General features: G+C 44.9%; 1 protein-coding gene across 1 annotated transcript in view; it reads left to right on the top strand.

Moving 5' to 3' along the window:
- Positions 1-25,312, top strand: part of TTC21A (tetratricopeptide repeat domain 21A) — a 406,154-nt gene that overhangs the window by 338,984 nt on the left and 41,858 nt on the right. The window contains exons 22-24 of the mRNA XM_029588390.1: positions 2,120-2,201; positions 17,264-17,414; positions 20,119-20,280. Coding sequence (XP_029444250.1) covers positions 2,120-2,201; positions 17,264-17,414; positions 20,119-20,280 — 395 coding nt within the window. The remainder of the gene's footprint in view (positions 1-2,119; positions 2,202-17,263; positions 17,415-20,118; positions 20,281-25,312) is intronic.

Raw genomic sequence — 25,312 nt, 5'->3', positions numbered from 1 at the left:
GGGCCTCCTGACCCCCACAAGACTTGCCAAAAGTCCAGCGGAGGTCCGGAACGACCTCCTGCGTCGAATCGTTTTTGTATATGGCCGCCGCCATTTTGCGGTGGCCATTTTGCAAAATGGCGCCGGCTGAAGACAAAAGGATTCAATTGAAGGGGCAGTTCCGGACCGCCGCCGTTCTGGACCACCGCTGGATCCCCAGGTAATTTAAAGCATTTGGGGGGGGGTTCGGGAGGGTGGGGGATTTAATTTAAAGGGTCGGGGGTGGGTTTTAGGGGGTTGGCTCATGATTTTAACGATTTTTCACGATATTTTTAAAACCCAAACGGCAACAATACGATTCCCTCCCCCTCCCAGCCGAAATCGATCGTTAAGACGATCGAGGACACGATTCACATCTCTACAGATTACTATTCTCAACAGTTATTGGAAGAAACTCCATGAACAATACTGGTGAACCCACCCACAACAGTTTTGTTTTTCTTAGATTCAGTATTAAACCATTCTGTGCCAGCCATTGCTTAACTCTTGAAAACATAATTGAAAAGAAAGCACTGGAAACCTGCCATCCTCCTCACATAGGATAAATATTTGCACATCATCTGCATAAATAAAGTATGTCAACTCAGTTCCTTCAACAATTTACCCAAAGGGGCTAAATAGAGGTTGAAAAGAGTGGATGTCAGTGCAGATCCCTGTGGCACACCCATGACAAAGTCATGCCATCTAGAGCAAGAATCCCCTATTTGAACCCACTGTTTTCTCCCATATAAAAAGGATTGAAACCATTGCAAGACTTTCCCCAATAATTCAAAAGATTCCAAGCTGGACAACAATACAGTATAATTTACTGTGTCAAAGGCACATGACACATCAAGTAGAATCAAATACCCACCCTACCCTGGTCAAGAATGTGTAGTAAAGTGCCCATCAAAGAAACTAGTAATAGTTCAGTATTATGTCTCTTATGAAAACTAAATGGATTTTCATCAAGGAGCTTATATTCATCCCGTTGCTTCAAAACACCCTTTTCAATTATTTTTGCCAAAGTGGGCAAATTTGAAACTGGTCGAAGATTGGACAGATCACTGATCGCTTTACTATTATCTTTTACTATCAGCCTAACAGTTACCTTCTTTAATAAATCGGGCATATGCCCTTCTTGTAATGACTGATTCACAATGGATCTACTAATCTCATAAGTGCTGTCCTTTATACTTTTAACAATTATAAATGGACAAGGATCAAACCTGGAGGTAGTTGTTTTCAAGCACAACACTATACTAGCAATTTCTTTCAAAGACATTGGCCTAAACTCACTCCATGTCTCTGCCTGAATCATTATAGATGCATTGACATCAACCAATATCTGCTTGGACACTTGACTGAACTTTTTAAACTTTGTTTTCAAAATATTGTGCCAAAACATAACAATCCAAAAAAATCTGCCTTCACTCTTGGTTGTACTGTCAACTTTCTTATTATAAAAAATAGCTCCAAAGGACGATTTAAAGCCTTTGATAATGTACTAGAGTAATAACTACATCTAGCAGTCTGACAAGAAGTGCGATAATCCCTCAACGACCTACTATATTCCTATTGTTTATTAATCTCATCTTTAGTGTAATGCTTGCATATATAAGGCATATTTATTTCTGTAGGCACAGTAATAATGTTTTATACACCAGACTACATTGCATAGATCTATATTTAGTACTAGCAACAGTAGACTGAACAGATTATAAAGCACTGAATAATTTTTATGCCAGGGAATCCCTAGGCATATGACATCTAGCCAGTGTCTGCTTCCAAAATGAGAAGAATGAAAATGAATCTATATTTAATATTTTAAAACTCTTGCTTTAGCTGAAAATTCCAGCAGGTTTCTACTGTTAGGTAATGTCTACTGGATCTCACATTGGATTAGCTGTCAGTAGTATTTCATTTTCTAAATTTGGATCTGATCCTAAATGTTCCAGATGCTAATTAGATTTGTGGTAAAAGATGCCAAAAAGTATTTATATCTTGTACGAGATCTATTTTGAACTTTATAGAGGAGCCATCTTTTGTATTTCTTGCTATCAAAAACAGTCATGTATTAATTTAAATTATTTTCTATTAGGTGATGGCAGACCTCATGTTTAAAAAACAGGATTATGAACAAGCCATACTTCTTTATCGACAACTTCTGGATAAAGTACCAGGTACCACAAAATAAAGCAATGCTTGGTCTGCTTATTTTTTTTTTTTTGGGGGGGGTGAGGGGAGTTCATAAATGTTTCTGTAATGTAGGTAAGGTGTTCAGAGCAATTCAGTAATGAGAAGACAGCAGTGATAAAAGTGAAAGATCTATGACAGGTTACAAGAATACATTTATCCAGTACAAAGGTTTTGGGGCTATCAATAAGAACAGAATTTAATATGCCAAAACCCTAAAATGAGAGTTAAAACAAATAATAGATTTTTAATACTCCCTTCTATTTTATTCTTAGGTTTATATACCACCTTATTCCCCTTTAAGGGGAACCAAAGCAGTTTACATCATATGAGATATAATACATCAATATAGTGTAAAACATACAAAATGGGATTTGTAGTTTAGAATTGTGGTGGTGGATGGAGACTTGCGCCAGTTGTTTTCTTTTTTCCGAAGTTCTTGTTTAAGGATTTTAAGTGTCGGAGTGTACCACGGATGTCTTTTGGCTTGAGGTGGTTTCAAAGATTTGGTGATGGAGGGACAGGAAAGATCTGCGACCTCGTTTGTGATCTTGAGCCAGGAATTGATAGCTGAGGAAGCGTCTGTGAGATCCAGTCAGTCGAGTTCTTTGGAGAGCCGATTACTAAGACTGTCTATGGAGCAGGGTTTCCTGTATTGAATAGTGGTTGCCGGGTAGATAGGACGAGGCTGGTCTTTAATTCGAAGTTCGGCAGAGATGAAGTGATGGTCAGACCATGGGACCGGGACGCATGTAGGGTTAGTGGTTGAAATTATGCCGTTGCTGAGAAAGATCAGGTCTAGGGTGTGACCCGCTTTATGTGTGGGATCTTTGACAATCTGATTGAAGCCTAGTTGATTTAGTGCTGTGAGAAGGATGTCACAGTTATGGGTTAAACGAGCGCTATTTACATGTAGGTTAAAGTCTCCCATCAGGATAGCTGGTTTGTCCTGCTTGAAATGTTTGGTTGTGAATTCAATTAATGGTGAGGGGTCAGTATCTAAAGTTCCTGGTGGTGAGTAGACTAAGGCTATTTGTAGATGGTCCGAATTGAAAAAGGCAATTTCAGTATTGTTTATAGTAGTAGATAGTTGTGGTGAGAGCCCAAGGCCCTTTTTAGAGGCTTTTTTATTTTATTTTATTTATTTATTTATTTAAAGTCTTTTCTATACCATTGCTAAGTTATATACCATTGCAATGGTTTACATGTAGGCACATAAGTAAGTTTGGAGTAAGCATACTATAGTACATTTTAACAGTGGGAGATTACATGATATCCTGATTACGTCAGCCCCGCCAGTTGGACACCTCCTGGTTTCTCAACTTGCCGGATATCAGAGCAGCCACTCCACTTTGTACCAAGATTCAGGGTACAGTCCCTGGATGCTACAAAGCGCAGGAGGGGAGATTTAATTTCACTATTCTTTCTTTCAACAGAAAGTAGTTACTCTCTGCCCACCCTGGACCTCAGAAGTATCAATTTTCTTCAGAAGGTGCAGGTAAAATGGTATCTCTCATCACCATGCTTCCATATCGCAGGAAGTAGGTTGCCTCTCTCCTCTATTCTTTCTGTGTGCTTCATGGTGAGTCAACAATATTACAATCCCAAGCTCTGACGGTTGCACCAGCTTCGGCAACTTGGGTATTTCATTAAATCACTAGCAGTGACTGCTGTTTCTCTAAGGAGTAAAACATCATTTACGCTTTTCCTTGCATGGACAGCTGCATAACAACAGTCAACCCAAGCAAGGAGCTCTACCTTCTTCATGACTTACTATAAATCTACTACCTGGGATTGCTGTTCACTACCATAAATCCCATATAGCACACTTCTGGACACCACAGTCACAACGAACTTCCTGTCCAACAACCGCACAGACATTCTGACAAATTCCTATATGTCTCCGCGCGCATACACCATAACCTCAGCCCCTCAATTCTTTCATTGTTGGGACATGGCATTTTTTCACCATGCATTTACTCATAGGTCGCAAAAAAATTGCTGAGTAAGATTCAGTGAAATTCAATTATCAGTGGACCTAAGCTGTTCAACTGCTATCGTCCCTGACCCATATTGCAGATCTAGAGCCAAAACCTAGACTGGTCCTGCTCATACTCGCATTTACTCAGGGTTGCAGAGTTCGAATTAACATCTTCTCAACCCAATATGCGTCTTTTCCGCGCCATGCAGAGTTTCACATTAACTTCCTGGAGCTTTGAGCCATGAGTTATGCCTTTATAGGGATGTGAATTGTTTTTCTAACAAATTGAAATATTGTACAATATTTCTAAATTTGTTAGAAATTGGTTAAAAGAAAGAAACGATCAATTTTACTCCCGATTTTTCATAAAAATCGTTTTTCAGGTTAGTGCGAGCTAACTCATGTTAGCCCGCACTAAAAAAAACGTTTATTTTTGTTACTTTTTGTTATTTTTTTGCTATTTTTGTTAGTGCGGGCTAACATGAGTTAGCCCGCACTAACCTGAAAAACGATTTTTCACTAAAAAAAAACTGGGGAAAACGATTTTTTCCCATGGCCAGACGATCCCAAAAGCAGGAACGATCGGGCACCCGATTCACATCCCTATGCCTTTATGCCTTACAATACTGCCTATGCAGCAAACCTTTGTGCATACAGACAGACAGCATAGTGACATTGTAGTGACATTGTGCAGCTCTACTCTTGGCCCTTGCTCACTCCATGCCACTTATCTAACAGACTTACTGAACACACTAGCAGACCTTCTCCACATAAGTTTCCATCCTCTCGGATGGGCTTGGATTATATGTGTTAGGGATGTGAATCGTTTTAGGACGATTAAAATTATCGTCCGATAATTTTAATATCGTCTTAAACCGTTATGGAACACAATACAATACAGATTCTAACGATTTATCGTTATAAATCGTTAGAATCGTGAGCCGGCACACTAAAACCCCCTAAAACCCACCCCCGACCCTTTAAATTAAATCCCCCACCCTCCCGAACCCCCCCCCCAATAACTTAAATAACCTGCGGGTCCAGCGGCGGTCCGGAACGGCAGCGGTCCGGAACGGGCTCCTGCTCCTGAATCTTGTCGTCTTCAGCCGGCGCCATTTTCCAAAATGGCACCGAAAAATGGCGGCGGCCATAGACGAAAAAGATTGGACGGCAGGAGGTCCTTCCGGACCCCCGCTGGACTTTTGGCAAGTCTCGTGGGGGTCAGGAGGCCCCCCACAAGCTGGCCAAAAGTTCCTGGAGGTCCAGCGGGGGTCAGGGAGCGATTTCCCGCCGCGAATCGTTTTCGTACGGAAAATGGCGCCGGCCATACGCGTATGGCCGGCGCCATTTTCCGTACGGAAAATGGCGCCGGCAGGAGATCGACTGCAGGAGGTCGTTCAGCGAGGGTTCCGGCGCCTCGCTGAACGACCTCCTGCAGTCGATCTCCTGCCGGCGCCATTTTCCGTACGGAAAATGGTGCCGGCCATACGCGTATGGCCGGCGCCATTTTCCGTACGAAAACGATTCGCGGCGGGAAATCGCTCCCTGACCCCCGCTGGACCTCCAGGAACTTTTGGCCAGCTTGTGGGGGGCCTCCTGACCCCCACGAGACTTGCCAAAAGTCCAGCGGGGGTCCGGAAGGACCTCCTGCCGTCCAATCTTTTTCGTCTATGGCCGCCGCCATTTTTCGGCGCCATTTTGGAAAATGGCGCCGGCTGAAGACGACAAGATTCAGGAGCAGGAGCCCGTTCCGGACCGCTGCCGTTCCGGACCGCCGCTGGACCCGCAGGTTATTTAAGTTATTTGGGGGGGGGGTTCGGGAGGGTGGGGGATTTAATTTAAAGGGTCGGGGGTGGGTTTTAGGGGGTTTTAATGTGCCGGTTTTTCGATTTTTCGATTTTTCGATTTTTAACGATTTTTAACGATTTTTCACGATATTTTACCCCCCCAAACGGCAACAATACGATTCCCTCCCCCTCCCAGCCGAAATCGATCGTTAAGACGATCGAGGACACGATTCACATCCCTAATATGTGTAGCGGGGAATATCTTCTAGTGCTGAGGTCAACCAAACTTGCCCTCTGCGTCTGAATCAAACCATTCGGTGGACAAATTCTACTCCCTACACATGTCTCCAATGCGTTCCAATGGACGCCTTTGCTGCAACAAAGGCCTCTTATGCCTCTCATAGCCAGCACCCTTATTATGCTGCACCGGGACAGGGTTCACTGTTCTCAGACCCACGTCCTGGCCGAGACCAGTATGCTTTCCCATACTTCTCATTCTATCACACCAGTAACCAATTCGCCTTCTCACAGGTCAGTCTCATATCATGGACTCACTGATGTTCTCAGGTACTGGTAGCATCTCAAAATCCTTCTACACATAAATCTTACTATTCAAAATGGCATGATTTACCATGTGTCATAAAAAAAAATGGGTTTTTACCCCCTTTATTTTTACACCACTCTTTTCTCTTACTACCTCAGATTCTGCTCCCCAGACATCCTCTACATGAATACGCCTCGATTCCAATTGGTGTACCACTTGGGGGTGGGGATACCCGATTAACGGTTCAACCCCTTCCGAGTCAGCTTACCATGGGTTATCCACTGATTAAGTTGCCTCTATTTTTACTGGTTACGGAATGGGATATATATATTAGTGCTTACAAGACTCATGCGTTCCCCGTTCGAGCCTTGCCTTTCCTCTCACGTAACACTCTGCAATGGGAAATTCTTTCCCTCGTAGTCATCACTTCTGCCAACAGGGTCAGTGAGTTCCACACCTTGTTACATACTCACCCGACCCTCCGTTCCTCCGTGACCGAGTGGTTTTACATACTCAACTACATATCGTTCTTAAGATGGAGGCAGCATCTCACCTTACTCAGAATATACTCTGCCCACTTTTTCCCCAACACCTCTCTCTCACCAGAGCGAGAGGATTTTCCACTCCTTGGACTGTAAAATTGCACTTGTATTTTATCCAGACTGCACTACACTCCATAGGAATTACACCTAACTCTTTTCTCCTGTGGCAAAAGCCAAGCTGCGAGTTCCAGTGTGCAAACAGACCTATTCCTCCTAATTGATGGTATGTATCTTCTTTTCCTACTAACAAGCAGGCATTTCACCTCAACACCATGTGTAACCACACTCTGTTAGGGCCGAACCAACCTCAATAACTCACCTTCGGCCAGTGCCGCTTGTACATATTTGTAAATCTGTGACCTGGAGCTCTCTCCATCCCTTCGCAGCCCATTATCGCTTAGATAAGACTGGCCGGCATGCTTCCATGTTTGGCCAGTCAATCTATTTATTTATTTATTTAGCATTTTTATATACCGACTTTCCAATAACAGAATTACTGATCAATTCGGTTTACATTTTAACAGAACAATAACATTGACAAGTAAATGTCTTACAAAGAACAGGTCGATATAACTTGGATAAGTAAATATGGGGTTAACCAGTAAAGATACATTGCCTAATATAGGTATAAGTAAAAGATACAGTGCCTAATGTAGGTTAAATAAACAGTTGCTAATTATAAGGGGAGGCCTAAGTTAAATAAACAGTTGCTAATTATAAGACTAGGTTATGTCTTCGACTGCCATAGATTAAGTGAGTTCTATAGATGATCTAAATAGCTCTCAGGTGGGTAATCATTGGCCGAGATGTTCCACAGGAAGCTGTTATGGGAAAGCTTGGTTGAACAACCAAGTCTTGAGTCTTTTTTTAAATGTAGATGAGCATTGCACTGCTCTGAGTTCTGGTGGGAGAGAGTTCCAGATTTTGGGGCCCGCTGTAGAGAAGGCTCTTTTGCTTAATGCTGACTTCATCGGTAGTGTATGTAGGTTGTTTTTATAGGCTTGTCTTACTGGTCTGGAGGAGGTGTGGAATCGGAGAGGGATTTTGAGCTCGAGTGGTGCCAAGTTGTGTAGAGCCTTGTGGGTTATTGAGAGCACTTTGAATAGTATTCTGAATTTCACGGGTAGCCAGTGTAGGGTTTTCAAAATAGGTGATATGTGGTCTCTTTTATTGGACTTGGTTAAGATCCTTGCTGCTGCGTTTTGCAGCATCTGTAGGGGTTTTATGGCGTTAGCGGGGAGGCCTAGTAGAAGCGAGTTGCAATAATCTATTTTCGTGAGAATGATAGCTTGTAGCACTAAACGGAAATCTTGGAAATGGAGGAGAGGTCTCAACCTTTTCAAAACTTGTAATTTGAAGAATCCATCCTTTACGATATTATTTATCTACTCCTCTTCTGTTCGGTTTAACTACCCAACATCCTTCCACCAACCCATTAAGGGTTTCAGGATGCCCTCCTTACCAAATTCTACCCCCGACGTTGCGCCTTTTGCACGTCTTGGGTGCATTGGGTACACTCTCGGGCATCCTCAGCTCGGTACTCACCCATATGTGAGGACTACCATCTTGCTTGTTCTGTGAGAAAGCAAATGTTGCTCAGCCAGTTCTCATCCAATGGGGGATGCTACTTTGTTCCTATTTCTCCCGGAAATGTTCCCCTGCAGAAAGAAACTATGTTTTCAGGGATAAAGAACTGCTTGCCATAAAAATGGCCTTTGAGGAGTGGCAACAGTGGCTGGAGGGGGTCCAACATTCTATAACCATATACACAGACCACAAGAACTTGGAGTACTTGTGCCGGGCTCAGTGGCTGAATCCCTGGCAGGCATGCTGGTCCCTGTTCTTCAACCAGTTCAACGTCTCTCTCTGATACCGCCCAGCTTCAAAGAATATCCGAGCTGACGCTCTCTCTCATACTTCTAAGTCCGAGGATACTCCAGTGGTACCGCAATACATCCTGGATCCAGCTCAGGTCCATCTTATTGCTACCAATGTAGTCCCTACAGGCAAGACAGTAGTGCCACTTCATCTCATGAAGAAGGTCTTATTCTGGGCCCACAACTCTTTGACCACTGGTCATCCTGGCAAGGCTTGCACCTTAGAACTACTGACTCGCTATTATTGGTGGCCCCACGTTAATCAAGACGTCCAAGCCTATGTTAGTTCTTGCCCAACATGTGCCTGACAGAAGCTGTTTCCTGGCCACCCCTGGGGGCTTTTGCAAATGCTCCCTAACCCTGAGGAGCCGTGGACCCACATTTCCACGGACTTCGTGGTGAACTTACCAGTATCGGAAGGAAAACAAGTGATTTGGGTAACCATTGATAGATTTTTGAAAATGGCCCACTTTGTGGCTGTCCCGAAACTGCCTATGGCACCTGAACTTGCCCATATATTTGCCCTACATGTCTTTCATTTGCACGGGCTACCTCAACATATAGCCTTGGACCGTGGCTCACAATTTTCCGCCAAGTACTGGCATGTCATCTGCAAAACGTTTGGAGTCAAACTGGACTTTACATTGGAGTTTCACCCGCAAGAAAACGGACAAGCAGAGTGGACCAATTGCACGTTGAAAGGCTACCTTCGTTCGTTTGTGGGTCACCGACACAATGACTGGGCATCCCTCCTACCTTGGGCGGAGTTTTCGTATAACTATCACATACAATCTGTGATGGGGGCATCTCTGTTCCAGATTGTCTCTGGGAAGAACCAACTCCGCTGTTGCCATTACCCTTGGCAGCTCAACTCACAGCTCAGTAACTTCATGCCCTTTGGACCTCCACTCAGTTTCACCTTCAGCAAGCAGCCGAGTCCGCCAAGAAGAGTGCAGACAAACACCGTCGGCAAGCTCCACTCTTTAAACCTGGAGACCGAGTGTGGGTGAGCATTCATCACATCTGTTTAAGAGTACCCTCTAAGCACTTGGCACCGAAGTACATCGGACCTTTCACTGTGAGGGAGCACTTAGGTCTGGTCTCATATCATCTGTACTTGCCCTCCAGCCTAAAAATTCACAATACCTTTCATGTCTCACTGTTGAAGCCTCTAATCCTATCAGCATTCCACCGGAAACCTCACGAACTCCTGGATGTGGTTGCTGACGAGGACCCCATCTACCAAGTCCAAGACATACTAAATGTCAGGTACTACCATAGACGTTGGGAGTATTTGATCTCCTGGCAGGGCTTCGGCCCAGAGGAAAACTCCTGGGAACCCGCCTCCAACATCTTGGATAAGTCTCTCCTCCTTCAGTTCCATTGTGAGCACCCAGACAAGCCTGGTCCTTCTCAGAAGGGGCGTAAGGGCGGGGTACTGTTGTGAACCCTGGCCATGGACTGCCATGACCGGGTCTCCCCAACTCACCTGGCAGATGCCGGCCTCAGTCTGCTTCCATGGTCCTGCCGGGCAGGCTGCATCGGGCCTTTGCCGCGGCATTTTCCCCACGAGGAAACGCCGCCGACTCCCTCCTAGACTTCTCCTCCCTAGGCACGCACGCACGGCCTAGCTCTACATTTAAAGGGGCCATGGCGGGAAACCTCAGCCAGGCAACCAACGATGACATCCCAGGCTAGGACTATAAAAGCCCACTTCCTGCTTCCCTTCCTTGCCTTGGTGTTAGGAATCGGCTCCTGAGGAAGGGAGGAGTTAGCAATCTGTTATGCTTTGGCTCCTGAGGAAGGAGGAGTTAGCAATCTGTTATGAATCTGCTCCTGTGGACGGAGGAGTTAACAATCTGATATGCTCAGCTCCTGTAGAGGGAGTAGTAAACAATCTGTTAGGGTTTAGACTGCGGAGTAGCAATCTGTTATGAATCTGTTGCTGAAGACTCCTGATGAAAAGGAGTAGCAATCTGTTACCAGCAGAGTGCTTGGAGAGGGCACTCAGCTGTAGAGGAATGTAGATAGGTGGATCCTTGATGATGGCAGAAGACTGCGCCCCCAGGAGGATATCCTGAGAGGGACCACTGGCTAGGCTTGAGTACAGAGATAGGCACAGATAATTCTTTTATTAGACAGGTTAGTAGAACCACCAGAGGTGGCAGTAGTGAGCTGACATGCCCGGCAGGGCTGAAGTCCCTCAGGTACTGGAACAGTGATCCCAGGGTTGCTGAGCTGTAGAGAAACTATAGATAGTGAGTAGACAAGGTATGCTGTGCTCATAGCCAGAACTAGATGACAAAACTCACATAAGGTCTTTAGGAAACTCAGTAGCTGGAAAGGGTTAGGCCCACGAGGAGCGAGTACCTGGTTCCAGGGAAATCTCTGAGAGAACGATGGTAACTCACAAATGTCTGTATCTGTGATAGCTTCCAGGCAGAAGAGAATCTTCAGAGTGTTCAGGAACATGGACCCTCGAGGAGCGAGTACCGGTTCCTATCGGCAATCTGAAAATAAAGAAAAGAGAGCGAGGCCCCCGAGGAGCGAGTACTCCTGGTAAGTCCGAGGGGGCAGAGTAGCTTGGGAGTAACGCCGAAGCAATTCCCCTTGCTAACTCGATCTGTTAGTGAATACTGATACCTTTTATATTGGAAGCGGATGACGCCATCTCAGGGGGACACCCCAGAGGTTTGCACCCTTGTTGGTACATCAATCGGAGTGTGCGCGCGCCCTAAGTCATCAGGAACATGGCGGATCTGCAGCGTCGTGCCGGTCCGGGGACGCCGGAGGGAGACGGCAAGAAGACACTGTGGCTGCTAACCGTCCATCAGACCCGGAGGGAGTCGCCACAGAGGTAAAGAGGGCGGAGTGAGGGCGTCAAGCAGCAAAAGACGCAACACTTGGCAACAGGTCAGCTCGTGTGAGTAGCTAGTTGCTTGTTCCTGGGTTCCTGCTTCCATTCCTGTGTTCCAGCTTGTTCCAGTTCCTGTGTTCCTGCTTTTTCCTGCCTCCGATCCTGTGTTCCTGCTTGTTCCAGTTCCTGTGTTCCTGGTCCTGTGGTTCTGCTCCTCTTCCAGTTCCTGTCTTCAGTTGTCTCCTCGGCTCTAAACTTGGCTTGGTATCCTGATTCTCCTGTCTTCTGCCTGTCCTGACCTCTGGCGTGTTCGCTGATTCCTGCTTGTCTTCAGCCTACCCTGACTTCTGGCCTGGTTTATTGTGTTGCACCGCTGCTGCCCTCCTTGACTCCTGGACCATCTCTGTTCTTCCGGACCTCCGTCAGTCTCGACTCGGACTGCCTACTGGACTCTCCCTGCCAGGAGACCTTCACCTAAGCCCTGCCATCCCCGGCACCCAAGGACTCAACCTGCGGGCAATGAGGGCTGGTAAAGGTGAAGCTCCAGTCTGGTCTCCTGGTCCTGCTCCACCTCCCTGCTAAGAGTACCATTAGAGGGCCTCCCCTCGGTGGATCCATCTGCTCTCAAGCCGGCTCAAGGGTCCACAAACTCAACAATGTGATACTCAATCTAGTGCTCATTAATGGGGATAATGTCTCTAATGTCTGGGTAGGTGCTTACCTGAGCACCAGTGATCAGACGCTATGGTTTGATATAGTAAATAGGATACAGAGAAGTCACATAATGTTCCAAGTTTTGAATTTCAAAAATATGGACTTTGTCAAAATGGGGACATACCTGGAAGAAGAACTGGAAGACTAGGAGAAAAAAGTTGAGGTAGGTCAAATCAAAAGGAGCTATTACAAAGGCAACAAATCTCTATGTCAGAAAAGTAAATAAATGTAAGAGGAAAAAGAAGACGATCTGGTTTTCAAAAGAAGTGACTGAAAAAATAAAGGCAAAAAGAACAGCATCCAAGAAGTACAAAGGATCCAAAAAGATGAAGACAGGGAGGAATACCTGGTGGAAGTGAGGAAGACGAAAAAATAAATCAGGAAAGTATAAGGTTGAACAGAAGAAAGGATTGCCAAAGCGAGATGTCAAAACATTTTTCAGATATATCAAAGAAAGGATGAAAGCCCAAGGTGGTATAGTGAAATTGAAAGAAACAATGTGTGGAACAACGTGTGGAGAAAGACAAAGAAATAGCAGAAATATTAAACAAATACTTTAGTTCGATATTGGTTAAATAAGGCCCTAGAGATGGACTGTTGTTGGCTGACAAGACCATGAATGGAAGTGGGGTATATGCAATCCCATTTACTGAAGAGAATGTATGGGAAGAGCTACAAAAACTGAAAATGGACAACGCCATGTGGCCAAATGAAGTACATCCCAGGATACTAAGGGAACAGAGATATGCTGGCAGGTTCTCTGAAAGACCTGTTCAATGATCCTGGAAACAGGAATGGTGCCATGATATTGGAGAAGAATGGTACTGGTCCCGCTTCATAAGGGCGAAAGCAGAGAGGAGGCTGGAATCTATAGGCCGATTAGTCTCACCTCGGTGGTGGGAAAATTACTGAAAGCGCTGCTGAAGGAAAGGATAGTGAACTATCTACAATCTGGTGGGTTGCTGGATCCAAGGCAGCATGGATTCACCAGGGGAAGGTCTTGACAGACATATCTGATTGATTTTTTTGATTGGGTGACTACAGAATTGGATCAATGAAGAATGTGTAATATAATTTACTTGAATTTCAGCAAAGCTTTTGATATGGTCCTGCATAGAAGAGTCATGAATAAAATGAGATGCTTGGGACTTGGCTCCAAGGTGGTATAGTGGACTACACACTGATTGACTGACAGACATTAGTTTGTAATAGTAAATGAAACCTACTCTGAAGAGAGAACAGTATAAAGTGGAGTGTCACAAGAATGTGGAAGGGATAGAAGGTAAAGTTGGTCTATTTGTGGATGATAAGATCTGCAACAGAGTAGACATGCCTGATGGAGCAGAGAGAATGAAACATGATTTAAGAAAACTTGAAGAGAGGTTGAATATTTGGCAACTAGATTCAATGCCAAGAAGTATAGTGTCATACATCTGGGGTGCAGTAATGCAAAAGAGTGGTATGTGATGGGGGCTGAAAGCCTAATGTGCACAGACTGGGAAAGGGATCTTGGGGTTATGGTGTCTGGCATCTGAAGGTGGTGAAGCAATGTGACAACACAAAGGCTAAAGCCAGAAGAATGCTGGGCTGCATAGAGAAGGTAATAACCAGCAGGAAATAGGAGGTGATAATGCCCTTGTACAAGTCCTTAATGAGGCCTCCTCTAGAGTACTGTGTTCAGTTCTGGAGACCATATCTCAAAAAGGATAAGATCAGAAAGGAGGCGGTCCAGAGAAAGGTGATCAAAATGGTGTGGAGTCTATATCAGAAGACTTATGAGGAGAGGCTGAAGGATCTAAATATGAACACCTTGAAAGAGAGGAAGTACAGGAGAAATATGATACAGATCTTCAGATACCTGAAAGGTTTTGATGCAAAAACGTCAAATCTTTTCTGTTGGAAAGGAAACTAGAACTAGGGGTCATGAAATGAAACTCCAGGAGGGACGACTCAGAACTAACATCAGGAAATTTTGTTTACAATGGTAGATGGTTGGAATTACCTTCTGGAAGAGGTAGTGAGGACAAAAACGTAAATGAATTCAAAAGGACATGAGATAAACACTACAGATCCCTAAAGGCTAGAAGTTAGAAATGAAAAAAAGGTGCATGGGGGTTACCTACATGGAGAGGCAGATTCTGGTTCCGATTCACATCTATAGAGATGTGAATCGGAACTGAAATCGGATCCGATTCTGGTTCCGATTCACATCTCTAGCAGATACTACCCCTAACAGAAGGCATTGGGATTACTATTCTTAATCAATTAGCCTTGCTGCTTTTGATGCAACTGCAACATTGTTCTCCGTTTCAGCAGGGGCAAAAGACAAAAAGGGGAATTGGAATCAGATGATAGCCAACACTAGGCCCCGACTTTTATGATTCGGGGTACTGATATGCAGACCTTAGGGAAAAATTAAAGGCCTGCTTCTACGGCCAAGCCCAAAAGCAATACACATTCAAACAGCATTATCTGAATTATCACCCTGTAAAAATGTTGCTAGCAGTAGCAGGGTTGACAGTTGCTTACTTTTGATTAGGGATGTGAATCGTGTCCTCGATCGTCTTAACGATCGATTTCGGCTGGGAGGGGGAGGGAATCGTATTGTTGCCGTTTGGGGGGGTAAAATATCGTGAAAAATCGTGAAAAATCTAAAAATCTAAAAATCGCAAAACCGGCACATTAAAACCCCCTAAAACCCACCCCCGACCCTTTAAATTAAATCCCCCACCCTCCCGAACCCCCCCAAATGACTTAAATAACCTGCGGGTCCAGCGGCGGTCCGGAACGGCAGCGGTCCGGAACGGGCTCCTGCTCCTGAATCTTGTTGTCTTCAGCCGGCGCCATTTTCCAAAATGGCGCCGAAAAATGGCGGCGGCCATAGACGAACACGATTGGACGGCAGGAGGTCCTTCCGGACCCCCGCTGGACTTTTGGCAAGTCTCGTGGGGGTCAGGAGGCCCCCCACAAGCTGGCCAAAAGTTCCTGGAGGTCCAGCGGGGGTCAGGGAGCGATTTCCCGCCGCAAATCATTTTCGTACGGAAAATGGCGCCGGCAGGAGATCGACTGCAGGAGGTCGTTCAGCGAGGGTTCCGGCGCCTCGCTGAACAACCTCCTGCAGTCGATCTCCTGCCGGCGCCATTTTCCGTACGAAAACGATTCGCGGCGGGAAATCGCTCCCTGACCCCCGCTGGACCTCCAGGAACTTTTGGCCAGCTTGTGGGGGGCCTCCTGACCCCCACGAGACTTGCCAAAAGTCCAGCGGGGGTCCGGAAGGACCTCCTGCCGTCCAATCGTGTTCATCTATGGCCGCCGCCATTTTTCGGCGCCATTTTGGAAAATGGCGCCGGCTGAAGACAACAAGATTCAGGAGCAGGAGCCCATTCCGGACCGCTGCCGTTCCGGACCGCCGCTGGACCCGCAGGTTATTTAAGTCATTTGGGGGGGGTTCGGGAGGGGGGGGGATTTAATTTAAAGGGTCGGGGGTGGGTTTTAGGGGGTTTTAGTGTGCCGGCTCACGATTCTAACGATTTATAACGATAAATCGTTAGAATCTCTATTGTATTGTGTTCCATAACGGTTTAAGACGATATTAAAATTATCGGACGATAATTTTAATCGTCCTAAAACGATTCACATCCCTACTTTTGATTGTAAATATTATTATCCTTAACATAAGGCTTGGGGCTAACCTGCACAGAGCAGCTGTTATCACCCATAACCGAAATATGGGGATAACTTACATGGAGTGGCAGTTACTACCATAAGAAACTTGCTGGGCAGAATGGATGGACCAGTTGGTATTTTCTGCTGTCATTACTATGTTATTATGTTTTCTCCCAGACTTACCATTGTACCTGCTTCCCGAAATTCTGGGAGCAGAAGAGCAATGCTGCTATTGTGCATTGTGAGCAAATGAAATGAGGCTGAGGTGCTAGCTTATATCATCTGTGCAACTGGATCACTGCCTAAGGGGCTGCAATTATTTTCTGGATAATGAGAGATTTTGGTTAATGGATCCAGGGACAAAAGTTGTAATTTTGTTATTAATTGAGTTATACAGTAAACTGAGTAGCTGTAGGTCTGGCAGCACATGTGAAACTACACATTTACTAAAACTTTCATAGAATGCTCTGAAAGAATTTCCCTAAGCCAACAGAAGATGGAGTCATGTGACCCATCTTTTCGCTTATTGCACTGCTGTCATCATAGAGCACCAATTACAGATAAGCTATTATGCTTCCAACTAGACAGCTGGTTCAAATCTGGCTTAGGCTGGTAAAAAAGCGGCCTATATAAAACAAGTTGATGTTCTCAGTCCAGTTCCCAATGGATATATGGCCACATCACTAAACTCCCATCACATATTGGCACTTATTGGTACCATTATTGGTACTCACATCAGACAGGCCAAAGATTGCACAGGTATGGAGCTGAATCACCGTCTCATCACTGCAAAATACAGTTATGGCACATTGGCAGCACAGTCTGGGAAAGCTTGCATTACCACTACTGATGCTGTATCTGTTTTGTAAATAAATAGGGCACTTTGGTTTCATTACTATCAATCTAGAACTTTTATGAGCACTAAATTCCCTAGAAATTTTGAAAAGAAAAATAGAAACATGTACTTTATCTAAATTTAGGGATTGAATATACAATACTGAATTGATCATTTTGTCATTTTTTTCTTTTAACAAATGCTATTTTCTAATTTTGTATATATTCTTTCTTGTATTTTATTTAGATAACTTCATAGTTATAAGCAGATTAATTGATTTGCTTAGAAGAAGTGGTAAACTTGATGAAGCTCCAGCTTTCTTTGAAATGGCATTAGCAAAGTCGACTCGAACACCTATGGAGCCAGGCTATAACTACTGCAAAGGCCTCTACTGCTGGTACATTTCACAAACTAACATGTATAAGTACTATAGATAAAAAAGGATGACATGTAATTAATTCTGTTGATAATAATTCCTCCTGACTTCACAAATCTCTGAATAGGAGGCAATTTTCAAACAAACATAGGTACTTGCAGAATCCACGGGTTCAGTAGCCTATGGACTTTGCACTAGTTCTCAAGTATGCGTGCATGCTTTCCCTTTGAGAACTGCCCTGGGGAATAGTGCAGAGGTTTGCACCTGCTTTTTCTGCGGATACTTTTCCTTTCTCAACATGGTACTTAGTTTTGGAAATGTAAAACTTCGCATGTTATAGTGTTTGCTAGGGGTGTGCATTCGTTTTGAACTTAAATGTAAAACGCAACTTTTTTTTTTTTTTTAACTTAAAAAAGTGATGAGGCGAAAACGATCGGATTTCCAACTTATTCAACATAGCTATGTTGAATAAGTTGGAAATCGCGATTGTTGATCCTAAATAAAAATTTAAACCCCTCACCCTCCTTAATCCCCCCCCCCCAAGACTTACCAAAACTCCCTGGTGGTACAGCAGGGAGTCAGGACGCCATTTCTGAACTCCTTTGCGAGGAGCACGTGACGTCGGCGTCACGTCGGAGTGACGCGGCGTCACGTGATTCCCCGCGCGATCGCTCCAGGGGACCCTCGTTGCACCCAAAAGGAACTTTTGGCCAGCTTGGGGAGTTTTGGTAAGTCTTGGGGGGGGGATTAAGGAGGGTGAGGGGGTTTAAATTTTTATTTGCACGTATGGACATAGACAACTTATGGAATTCTCCATATGTCCATATTGACCGCAAATGGGACCCCCTTTCGACTTATGGACTTATGAACATAAACTTTTGCTCTGCACATACCTAGTGTTTGCCTCCCTAATCCTGCCCCAACGAATGTCTCTGTTGAATACGGGGTAAAAGGATGCATATTGTGCAGAATCCTCTGGCCCACAGGGAGGATGAGCAATTTTCAGGCAACAGATTTACACAGGCAACTAGCCATTTACCCATGTAAATAGCTTTTGAAAATTGTACTTATAATATAAAACACATTTGTTTCTGTTACATTTTTTATACAAAACAGATATGTACATATTGAAGCTTGATTTAAGATAATAAGGAAGTTTTTGAGTTTTTCTCTGATTTGATTCATTTTAAAAGAAATTCTAAATTGCTTTCTGCTACGTAGAGAGAAACACCCATATCTGTTCTAAGCATCATATTCATTTTTGTTGTTAATATAGAGTGAGAGTCCCTAATTTTTAGGCTCCTCACCAGTATTAAAATACTTACGTTTCTGGTTGGATTAGCTGTTGTCATTCATTAAGCAAAACAGTCAACTCTGGTTCCACATTTCAGCAACAGGATTTACAGCTAAGGCTATTTAGTAGGGATGTGAATCGTTTTTGAACGATTAAAATTATTGTCAGATAATTTTAAAATCATCCAAAATCGTTAGAGTGCACGATACAATACAAATGCCCCCGATTTATCGTCAGGGGCATTTGTATTGTATCGTTAAATAGGGCGCGGGAAAACCGGCACACCAAAAAAATCCTAAAACCCACCCCGAACCTTTAAAACAAATCCCCCACCCTCCCGAACCCCCCCAAAATGTTTTAAATTACCTGGGGTCCAGTGGACGCGATCTCCAGCTCTCTGGCCACGGCTGTGTTAAGAGAAATGGTGCCGGTGGCCCTTTGCCCTTATCATGTGGTCCGGGAGCGATCTCCTGCACGCGTGACGTCGGGAGCCAGGAACCAAAATGGCGCCGGCACTACCTTTGCGTGCAGGAGATCGCTCCCGGACCCCCGTTGGACCCCCAGGGACTTTTGGCCAGCTTGGGGGGGCCTCCTGACCCCCACAAGACTTGCCAAAAGTCCAGCGGGGGTCCGGGAGCGACCTCCTGCACGCGGGCCGTATTGCCAACCTTCAAAATGGCGCCGGCGCTACCTTTGCCCTCACTATGTCATACGGGCGCCCCCCCAAGCTGGCCAAAAGTACCTGGGGGTCCAGCGGGGGTCCGGGAGCGATCTCCTGCACGCGTGACGTCGGGAGCCAGGAACCAAAATGGCGCCGGCACTACCTTTGCCCTGTCACATGATAAGGGCAAAGGGCCACTGGCGCCATTTCTCTTAACACAGCCGTGGCCAGAGAGCTGGAGATCGCGCCGGGACCCCCCCACTGGACCCCAGGTAATTTAAAACATTTTGGGGGGGTTCGGGAGGGTGGGGGATTTGTTGTAAAGGTTCGGGTGGGTTTTAGGGTTTTTTTGGTGTGCCGGTTTTCCCGCCCTCCCCCGATTTACGATTTTTAACGATTTAAAAAAAAACAAAAAACATGACGATCAGATTTCCCTCCCCCCCAGCCAAAATCGATCGTTAAGACGATCGATCACACGATTCACACCCCTACTATTTAGTCTCTCTTCAAACCAATTTTACTAGTTTCCTTCCTGAGGTTCCCTCCCCTTTAAAAAAATATTTTCCTACATAGATCCTTCTATAACCCATAGAGGCTAGATTATCTTCTCTTTAAATGTCACAGCTCTGGTAATATAGATAATGCAATTTAGATTGTTGCTCATCAAAACAGCAATAAACTCTTTTAAGTTTGAGTTAAAAATGAACAATTCCTCATCCCTCTTTCTTCCTTTTCTTCTCCACACCTCTTACTTTTTACTCTATAAACAGGCATGTGGGTCAACCAAATGAAAGCTTGAAGTACTTTAACAAAGCTCGAAAGGATAATGACTGGGGTCAGAGTGCCATCAGCAATATGATTCAAATCTGCCTCAATCCTGACAATGATATAATAGGAGGAGAGGTATTTGAAAGCCTGGATGAAGAAAGCAGGTAAAGCAGCAGGCATGGCTTGATTAGAAGGCATACGATTCAGCAGGAAAGTATAATTTAACATTTAGATAACACAAACTCAAAACAAATATAACAGAAAAACACGGCTTGAAAAAAGTTGAGGGTGAAACAAGACCTCAGATCAAAAGAACGCCTGTGGCGCCGCCATCCCTCCACCCAACACAAAGCAGTGTATAAACTTTCACTGCACAACTACCGACAAGCCACCATCATCGCCAAAAGGGACTTTCATGCCAAAAAAATTCACGACCTACAATTCAATGCCAACGCCCTCTTTTCCTACGTCAATAACCTCACCAAGACCCCCCACCCTGCCACGACTGAAGAAAACTCCAAAAAAAAATGCGAGGATCTTGCGAATTATTTCCAGCACAAAATCTCGAACATCCTCCAACGTTTCCCCCACAACCCCACGACCACATCCCCCTCCCCTAAACACGATAGCTCCTGCATCAAAGCCTTCGACCCCACCTCCACGCTAGAAATTGAGACCATCCTCAAAAAAATGAAACCGGCCACACACTTCCTAGACGCAATCCCCTCCAAAACCCTCCTTTCCATACCTACCACCATCGCCAAACCCCTAGCTAACTTCATTAACTGCTCCCTCACCTTCGGCAAAGTCCCAGACCCCCTCAAACTCGCCGTTGTGAAACCCCTCCTAAAAAAACCCTCCCTTGACCCCTCTGACCCAGCAAGCTATCGACCCATATCCAATCTACCCTTCCTCGCGAAAGTCCTCGAGAAAGTAGTCAACACCCAGCTCACCGACTACCTCAAGGACCACAATCTCCTGCACCCCTCACAATTTGGTTTTCGGAAAGGCCGAAGTACCGAGAAGCTCCTCTTAGCCATCACTGATACCATGCTCATCGGACTAGACCAAGGAAAATCTTACCTACTGGCCCTACTAGATATCTCGGCAGCCTTCGACACTGTCAATCATCAGATCCTTATCACACGCTTGACAGAGATAGGAGTCGCCGACACAGCGCTAGACTGGCTCACCTCCTACCTTACTAACAGAGAATACCTCATAAAACTTGATAACTTTGAATCATGCCACGTTCCCCTCAGACAAGGCGTTCCCCAAGGATCATCCCTTTCCTCCACCCTCTTCAATATATACCTCCTCCCCCTCTGCAACTTACTCTCAAACCTAGGCCTGGACTTCTTCCTATACGCCGATGACGTACAAATTCTCATACCCATTCAAAAAACCCTCAATGAAACCATCCTTTTCTGGGAATCTTGCCTAGTCTCCATCAACTCCCTACTAACCGACCTACACCTTGCTCTCAATGCAACCAAAACCGAACTACTCTTTATATCCAAACAACCTGAACACGATACCTCCACCACACCACCGCACCCCTACATCTCCCCCACACTACCCCCCTCCGTAAGAGACCTGGGAGTCACCGTTGACCAACACCTGAATTTCAAACCACACATCAAGTCCCTCCTCAAAGCAGGTTTCTACAAACTCCAGATCCTCAAAAAACTCAAGCCCTTACTCCATACTCAAGACTTCAGATTAGTCCTACAGTCCACTATTTTCTCCAAAGTGGACTACTGCAACGCCCTCCTACTAGGCCTCCCATTCTCCACCATCAAACCCCTACAAACTCTTCAAAACGCCATGGCTCGTATCCTTACTAATACACGTAAAAGAGAGCATATCACACCCATCTTAGTAGACCTACATTGGCTGCCCATCCAGTTCCGCTCCCAATACAAAACCCTTACTATACTTCACAACACCCTCTACAAAAACAACTCCCCCTGGCTTAAAGAAATGCCCCACTTCCACCTCTCCACCCGCCAGACTAGATCCACCTCCACAGGCACCCTCCACACTCCCCCCCTCAAAACTGCCCGCCTATCCACCACCAGAGAAAGAGCCTTTACCATCGCAGGCCCCGCCCTCTGGAATTCCCTCCCCACATACCTACGTCTTGAACCCTCCCTAACCATCTTCAAAAAAGGCATTAAGACCTGGCTCTTCAGACAGGCTTACCACTGCTCCAGCCCCTCGTAGTCTACCCCCCTGAAACTGCTCCAGCCCCCTTAGTCTACCCCCCTGAAACCCCCCCAATCGCTCCCCCCTGTCTCTCCCCTGCCTCACCACCCTGAAACCACCCGAGTCTCACCCTCAACCCACCCATACCCCCACCCTCCCTCCCCTCACCCTTTCCCTATACCCCCGCCCACCTCTCACCCCTCCGCCACCTTCCTACCGTGCTCCACTGTAACCCCAGTTAAAACTTACAACCTATATGTCGAAATCAAGACACCGTTATTACCTGCTGTAACTGCTGTAAATAAGCTAATATTTTATATATATGTGTTTAATTGTTTAATAAGTTATCAATATAATCCACCATAACTGCTGTAATTAAGCTTTAATATATATCATTATATAATCTATTTATTCCTCATTAACCGCTGTAAAAATCAACCATGTTCTAACCTCATTAAGCAACCTATCCTGTAAATACTGATACGTTCCTTGTACCTTTCTCAGCTGCTGTCTTTCCTCCTTTACCTCTCTCCCCCCTCTCCCCCCCCTCTTTTCGCTCCTGCTCCACTCCCCCACTCCCTGTTTTTTGTAATTTCCTACTTTCTCAAGTTTATTGTAAACCGGTGTGATGTGCTTGCACGAACACCGGTATATTAAAAGCAGTTAAATAAATAAATAAATAAATAAAATAAAATAGCCATTTATCCGAATAAACTGGCCTGTGTGAAAATTGCCCACACTCAAAGCATATGTGGGCTTCCACAGTGTGAGTACTTTTAGCTGGACTGAGGGGAAGCATTCCTGGGGACATGTTTACTAGGGGTGTGCATTCGTTTTGAACTTATATGTAAAACGCTACTTTTTTTTTTTTAACTTAAAAAAGTGATGAGGCGAAAACGATCGGATTTCCAACTTATTCAACATAGCTATGTTGAATACGTTGGAAATCGCGATCGTTGATCCTAAATAAAAATTTAAACCCCTCACCCTCCTTAATCCCCCCCAAGACTTACCAAAACTCCCTGGTGGTCCAGCGGTGAGTCAGGAAGCCATTCCTCTATTCCTTTGCGAGGAGCACGTGACGTCCGCGTCACGTCGGAGTGACGCGGCCGTCACGTGGTCCACCGCGGTTCCGCTCCCGGACCCCTCGTTGGACACAAACGGAACTTTTGGTCAGCTTGGGGGGGCCTCCTGACCCGGAGTGACACGGAGTGACCTGGAGTGACGCGGAGTGACCCGGAGTGACGAGGCCGTCACGTGCTCCTCGCAAAGGAATAGAGGAATGGCTTCCTGACTCCCCGCTGGACCACCAGGGAATTTTGGTAAGTCTTGGGGGGGGGATTAAGGAGGGTGAGGGGTTTAAATTTTTATTTAGGGAACCGGTGCACGTATGGACATAGACTCAACTTATGGAATTCTCCATATGTCCATATTGACCGAAATTGACCCCCCTTTTCGACTTATGGACTTATGAACATAAACTTTTTATCTGCACATCCCTAATGTTTACAGCATGGTTGGAAAACAACATGAATGGCTATGATTTTAAAATCTATGCATATTGTTTTCCAGTAAAAATCTGCCTGCAGAAAAAGCAGCTGTAGAGTCTGTGAGTACTTTACAAAGGAAGACTACCCACATCATTTTGCTTTGAAAATTAGGTACAAGGCAATTTAGACTCAACTGCATTTTTTTCAATGCACACAGGCACTTTTAACCCACATACACTGCAGTCAGCTTTCAAAAGGAAACTACCTGCGTGGTTCCCTTTTGAAAATTTTTAGCCACTAAATGCATAAAGAGCTGGTTCAGGCATCGAGTGGCCCAGCTAGAACTTTGAGGTAAGGGCCGGGACACGAGGGTCGCGGAGCGGACCGCAACAAAGTAATTATTTAATGGAAAGATTTGCCTTCTGAAAAAGCGGTTGACTGTTCCCATTTTTAGACAAAAAATTCACAATGAATTCTAAAAAATCTGTTTGAGAAAATAAATAATTAAAGAAAAATAGGTGGCCGGTGGTTTGTTCGTGATTAAAAGTAACAAGCAGGGTAACCTGGATGGTACCCATTGAAGTTTATGAAACAACCACTGTCCATCATAAAAAAATTTTTGAGAAAGGATTTTTGTCTTTACAGAAAGATTTGTGAATTTTTACTCTTGTTGAGGGATATACAATTTGAATTAAAGAAATAAAATAAAAAAAGAACAAAAATATTGATTAGGGGGTGTAGGTTTTTAGTATATTTTACAACAAAAAGAGAATATCTGAAAGCCGCCAGTAGCAAACCATAGCTCTGAAATTTATGATTGAAAGAGATCCACAGAAACACATATAGTAACAATGTAATGATGGCAGAAAAAGACCAAATGGTCCAGCCAGTCTGCCCAGCAAACTTCTTATGGTAGTATCTGCTACGCTGTGTCGTTTACCCCTATGTTTCTCTTTTATTGGGTGATGAGCCTTCTTGAAAATTCAGACAGTGCTGCTTATCCTGCATTGCTTATGAACTTGGCTGTTGAAGCAGTCCTGTGCTTTTTCCCTTATGTTTGTATATCAGTACCCCAGACTAAAAGTCATGACCTGTGTTGGTTGTTTGAATCCAATTCCTCTCTACCACCCCACCCCCTGCCGTCAAAGTGGAGAGCGATGTTGTAGTTGCATCAAGGCTTATTAGTTAAGGGTCATGCCTTCTGTTAAGCGTAGTAACTGCTGCTCTGTGCAGGTTACCCCCATGCTTATCAGTCCCCCAGACCGTAAAAGTCGGGTGGGCCCTCAGTTGTTGTCTGAATCCAATTCCCCTTTTTCCCCTATTGAAGTGGAGAGCAATCTTGCAGTTGCATCAAAGCATCAAGCCTTATTGATTAAGGGTAGTAATCCCCATGCCTTCTATTAAGGGTAGTAACTGCCACACCAGCAAGTTATCCCCATGCATCATTTTCCTCATTTTCATCCTCTAGCCTTTAGGAATCCAGTGTTTATCCCATGCT

Source organism: Rhinatrema bivittatum, chromosome 2 (assembly GCF_901001135.1).
Source record: "Rhinatrema bivittatum chromosome 2, aRhiBiv1.1, whole genome shotgun sequence".
Classification (NCBI taxonomy): Eukaryota; Metazoa; Chordata; class Amphibia; order Gymnophiona; family Rhinatrematidae; genus Rhinatrema; species Rhinatrema bivittatum.
This window is presented reverse-complemented; position numbering and strand designations above follow the sequence as displayed.